Here is a 5,617-nt window from a genome sequence, read left to right as displayed (position 1 = left end):
TAGTAGGCCTATACACTATTTTGTTAGTATGTGTTATAAATGAGAAATTGCATGTGTGTGTGTGTGTGTGTGTGTGTGTGTGTGTGTGTGTGTGTAGTAGTAGTAGTAGTAGTGTGTGTGTGTTTATTATTATTATTGTGCTAATATAATACTAAGTTGCCCGCCGAATTTCCTCAAAGAATGGGAAGGAAACACATTGGCGGCAGAATATTGTTCTCTCCATGATGCAATTTCACCGAAGCCAGAAACTGGCGAAGCGGCGTGTTATATGCCATTTGTTTCCCATTAGGCGTACCGCTCAGCTGGGAAATGGAAATTCATAAAAAGATTTAGTGGAAAACACACCTTTCCTTCACATACAGTTATGCTTAGAGCCATCTACTAGTATAATAGTTTACTGCATCTCTACCTCTTTCTGGAGTTGTTGCTATTTTTTTTTTTTTTTGACTTCTCATCCAGATTGTGCATTCAACTAATATACTAATGAGTGTGTTTATTATTATGTTTTATAGTATTATTCATATAATATTAGGTAACACAATTAAGTCCACTAGTATAAGTATATTATTAGGGTTTATAGCAGTTTAATGATCTAATAGTATCATAGCTATGAGTGGTGTTCTATGTAGTGATGAGTTAAACCCAATAAATATGCTTTGAGGTTTATAGCAGTTTTTTATTGTCTACTAGTATCATGCTTTATGGGTGGTGTTCTGTAGTGATGATTAATTGTAAAATATGCTTTTGGTTTGTGCTAACAAAATATGCTTTGTCTCGCTGTAGTGCAAACACATACACCATTAATAAAAGGTGATGGAAGAAGAAGAAGAAGAAAGAAGAAGAAGAAGAAGAAGAAGAAGAAGAAGAAGAAGAAGAGAAGAAGGAAGGAAGAAGAAGAAGGAAGGAAGGAAGGAAGGAAGGGAAGAAGAAGAAGAAGAAGAAGAAGAAAGAAGAAGAAGAAGAAGAAAGAAGAAAGAAGAAGAAGAAAAGGAGCAGGGGAGGTTGGAAGGATTTGTGGCTAGGAGGAGAGATAGGTGTCTGTGATCCTCAGGTACCTCCTCAGATTATCAGTTCAAGTTTGACTCAACAACACCCTGAGATACAGATTGGCAGCCTTCGATTTGTAGTGTCCTTACCAGTAGGTGGGCAAGACCAAGGGAGCTGGAAGAGTGTCAACCAGCATACCTGCCTGTGTGATGGTCATGTGGAATTCTGGGGTTGGAATGCAAGCATCTAGCTAGTTAATGTTTCTTGTAGAACCTCAGCATATAAACTTGGTGATACACCTTTAAAAGCTATATTATTAGATGGGACACTGTCATCAAAGACTTCAGGCCACCTCATATTGTATCTTGACTATATTATTCCTTCATTGAGACCATGCACTCTTATCTGATTAGCTATTGGTAAATGTAACAACTGTCAATGAATCTTGATGTGGCTAACTGTGTATAGACTGGCTGAAAATAAGGTCATATCGCTCTGCTATATATTATTAAGCCTTCAGAGATCACATTTAAATTACGTTTACAAGTGCCCCTTCATCTACATTAAAAAACATTTCACTCAATTTCCACATTACTCTCCCCTGATGCATCAGGCAGTGTTATCACCAAGCGTTGATGCTCGTATATTTCTCTCTTTAAGTAAATATCCTGTAGCAATCGAAAGGCCTGTTTCACGATTTCTTGTGTGAACAGACGCGTTCTTATTTCTTCTCTATCTTCTTGGGGAGGCACAGCTTGGATGTGGGAAAGACACCTTAAGCGTATTAGTGACTCCAGACAGGGCTTATTCAGCTCCTCGTCATTGCAAATAACAAGCTGAAGATAATAACAGAGATATCTTGAGTCTTCTTATTTATACATGGCGTGCAGCCAACTCAGGCACTTCTGCTACCAGGTACTTTCCATGACTGGCTCACAAAGGTACACAATTTCTCTGTACACTCAACATAAGTTGCACCAGGACGGTGGATCCTACCACGAGAACTGATCCCGGCCCTCACTAGAACAGGACTTGTTGCCTTCTTACCTCCTTACGCATCTGACATGTACCCTGCTGCTGCTGAAGTAAGTTAAATTTCGCCCGCCATGGTCTTTTACTTGCAAGCTCAGAGACCAGGCCAGGTGGCCGTCATGAACCAACCAATGTAAGAGGCGTGGCTGCAATGATCTGATCCTGGGCAGCCCGCTCGGTATATAAGAAAGTTAATCCAGGCCAGTTTCAATTCCTCTGCATCCAGCACATTGCTGTGCCATACCTCCCAAAACTTCGGAAGGCTGCCAAGAGGCTGGAAGGTGGTGGCCTGGGGTGACAGAAGAGCGCAGGAGGAGAAGCTACATCTACATCTACAAGATACTGGGGGAAGCAGGTGCTGACACAGAATTTCATCATTCTATCCCATCATAGACTCTTTCGTGAACGACATCTTCAGGCACATCCTTTCTTGAGGGCTTCCGCCTAGCTTTTCACAACCATGCTCCACCGTACAGATCAGAAATCCAGACAGCTGTCGACTCTTGTTGCCAGTGGACTGGCAAGCATACGGTAATACAAGGGCACCAAGGCTGTCACAAATGCCCTCTTCAAGTGGAGGTTATGTGCTAACAAACACGCCGTCCACTACTGCAACAATCAAGCTCCTCAGACCTGATTCCCTATATTAAAGAGACAATTACGTGAAGTATATTGAGAGAAATAAAAATAAATTATAATAATCCTGCATTCTCTATTGGCGAACTGAGTTAAATCGAAACATAATAAATAAATAAATAAATTCTGCGTGGAGTACTTTTACCTGCAAGTGACATACATGGAGTGTGTTTGGGCTTCTTTCTTGTTGCAGCATACTATTTCATGTAAAAAAAAAATTTATTTTATTTATTCTTTTCTTTGCTATTTATTTCTTTACTTACATATTATTTTATATATTTATTTATTTACTAGCTCATTGTTTGTACCTGCCTCCCGAATTGACCTACTATACCCAATCATTGCCTCCACGAATGTACCAACTTACGTTAGGCGATTTGGAAGTAACCAAATTAGCAGCTCTCCGACGCAACCATTTCGATTGTCATGAAAATTATCTTAGAACGAAGTTCTTTGGCCTGAGAATTTGAGTTCTCTAGATGTCTGGTAGGTTTTTGTTGTGCTTTTTTGTTTCCCCAAGGAGAGGACAGCAACTCCTCATGAGGATCTTGGTGACTGGATGTCATGGCAGTGGCAGCAGGCGTGGATGCTTTGGAGTTGGTGTCCTCGAAAAGACCCACCAGGTAAGCCTCAGAGGCTTCCTGCAGAGCCATGACGGCAGACGACTGGAAGCGCAGGTCAGTCTTGAAATCCTGGGCGATCTCACGCACCAGGCGCTGGAAGGGCAGCTTCCTGATGAGTAGCTCTGTGCTCTTCTGGTAACGACGGATCTCACGAAGGGCGACGGTTCCGGGCCTGTAACGATGGGGCTTCTTGGCACCACCGGTGGCTGGGGCGGACTTGCGAGCTGCCTTGGTGGCAAGCTGCTTCCGTGGAGCCTTGCCTCCAGTGGACTTGCGGGCAGTCTGTTTAGTACGGGCCATCTCGACGACGAAATAGTCAATACGGGCGGCCCGGTTGTTTTGTTGTTGTTGTATAGATTGTCGGACCGTAGTCCGACACGGGCCTTTGCCTATAGGCGGCCCGTTTGGTGGTTCCGGCTGGAGCTCCAGGAGCAGCCAGACCGGATTGGGAATTGGGGTGGTCCCACCTGCAGATTGGAGGGATACTGCAGGTTGCAAGTGTGAGCGGACCCCCGATCAGTGGACGCTTACCACCGGCCCCCACTCTTGGACGTGGTCAGCCTCGGAGTGGCGCGCCCCCCGAACTGGGGTCCGCACTTGCTGGGAGAGGATGCTTTCTAAGCTATCTGGGTGGTGGGTATCGTGTGATGACCCGGAGTAGGTGGTGAATGTGGTCTGTATGGGCCTTTCGGGTTAGAGTGGCCGCTGGTGTTGTGTGTGTTTCTTGGGAGATTTGAGTTCTGTCTCGGAGGCTTTGTGTGACCTCGCAATCGAGGAGATAGTGTTCGAGTGGGTTGGCTGCTGGATCCTGACAGTAGGTGCATTCCGTGACGTCATTTCCGATCATCTGCCAGGAGCACTTGTACCCTAGTCGTAGTCGGTGAAGGCTGACTTGGGTTTGTCTTGGAGTTTTCTTGTCTGCGAAAGGTGGTTTCCCTTTTGTGGCCGCCAGGTACCATTTGGCTGATTGGGAACCAGCGTTGAGTGCATGAAGGAAGCTCTTTTTGATGTGGAGCTTGGTAGTCTTTCTGAGGTGATTTTTGATCTGTTGCACACTTGCTGGAACTTGGATGTGTACGCTACTGGAACGTGTAGCTGCCTTGGCTGCTTCGTCTGCCACGTCGTTTCCTCCGATCCCTACATGACTGGGAATCCAGTGTAAGACGACTGGTCGGTTTTGGCCTTGGAATTCCTGTAGCTGCGCGAGGATCGAGGTGATGATGTGGACGTTGTCTCTTGGTTGACTGTGTTGCAGCGCTTGCATGGCCGATTTCGAGTCCGTGTGAATTATGACGGACTTGTTGTATTTATGTTACTGGCGTGTGGATTACCATTCTGTTTGCCAGGTGGAGGTGATCATTGGAAAATCTCCATTTGAGGAAGTCTGACCTTGGGAACTTAGAAGCGCTCCCGGATCTGTGATGTTTGGAGTCCACGGGCATCTGCCGATATGATGCATCAGCGGTGTCTCGGTGGCTATAGCTGAAGTGTGCAGGGTCCTCCTTCTGGAGGTTGGCTTCTTTTCTCCGAGGTCAGTGAATTTTGGAGTGTGGCTGGTGGGCTCCATGGTGGGAACCAGTAACCATTGTCTCATCAACCTGTGGTTATTTCTTGTGAGTGTTTCTGTACGGGTATGGATGGCTCCTTGCCTCGTGCGACAGGTGAAAGCGCACTCTGTAGTCCCAGGTGGAAGGAGAGCACTGATTCAGAATGCCCAGCTGTAGGCTTGTCACTCTACAGATTTTAGCGAGGGGCGGCTGTCCTGTAACCAGCCCGTACTGCACCAGGGTGGTAGCTCGGTTTCCATTTGCAGATTAAATTCTGATCACATAAGTTGCTCCAGGCACATGGTCCTGAGGCAGTATTTTGAACTTCTGGCTCCAGCTATTTGGTCTTCTCTCAGTCCAATGGTGCTGGAGCACTGTAATCTACCAGCGATCTGATGGCGGCTGTGTAGTAGGCTTGGGCACGCAGAAGGTTTTGCTCCTCTTTGGTTTTTGCTGGTAAGCGACCTCATTATATTGTATCTGCTCTTCGTCCTGTGCCTGAGGTCCTCGAGGTTACGGCTTGAAGGTAAAGTTCTAGTCAGGCAAATTCCCAAGACACGCCGTGGGCGTTGGTCAGACTACCGGCGTGTTTTGTATGGAGAGCAACTTGTCTGGTGTGTTTGGCAGATGGCGCCCTTTCGACTTAATGGATTTATCATGCGGAATTGAGTAACACTCCTCTTCTATAGGGATTGGAACAAATGTTTTATGGCTAGTCTGTTCTGATCCTCTTACTATAAACTGTAAGTCGTCTGCTGGCATAGGGCTTGGCTGTTTGTCTGGAAGGGAAGT

General features: G+C 45.8%; 1 protein-coding gene across 1 annotated transcript; it reads right to left on the bottom strand.

Annotated features, from left to right (window-relative positions):
* Positions 1 to 3,047: 3,047 nt before the first annotated feature.
* Positions 3,048 to 3,578, bottom strand: LOC121878702 (histone H3-like). Its single transcript, XM_042385054.1, has one exon. It carries the CDS (start codon positions 3,576 to 3,578, stop codon positions 3,048 to 3,050), a length of 531 nt encoding a protein of 176 aa, XP_042240988.1.
* Between the last annotated feature and the right edge of the window lie 2,039 nt (positions 3,579 to 5,617).

Source organism: Homarus americanus, unplaced genomic scaffold (assembly GCF_018991925.1).
Source record: "Homarus americanus isolate GMGI-L3 unplaced genomic scaffold, GMGI_Hamer_2.0 scaffold14491, whole genome shotgun sequence".
NCBI classification, from domain to species: domain Eukaryota; kingdom Metazoa; phylum Arthropoda; class Malacostraca; order Decapoda; family Nephropidae; genus Homarus; species Homarus americanus.
Note: the sequence above shows the minus strand (reverse complement) of the source record. Positions and strands in the feature narration are given on the sequence as shown.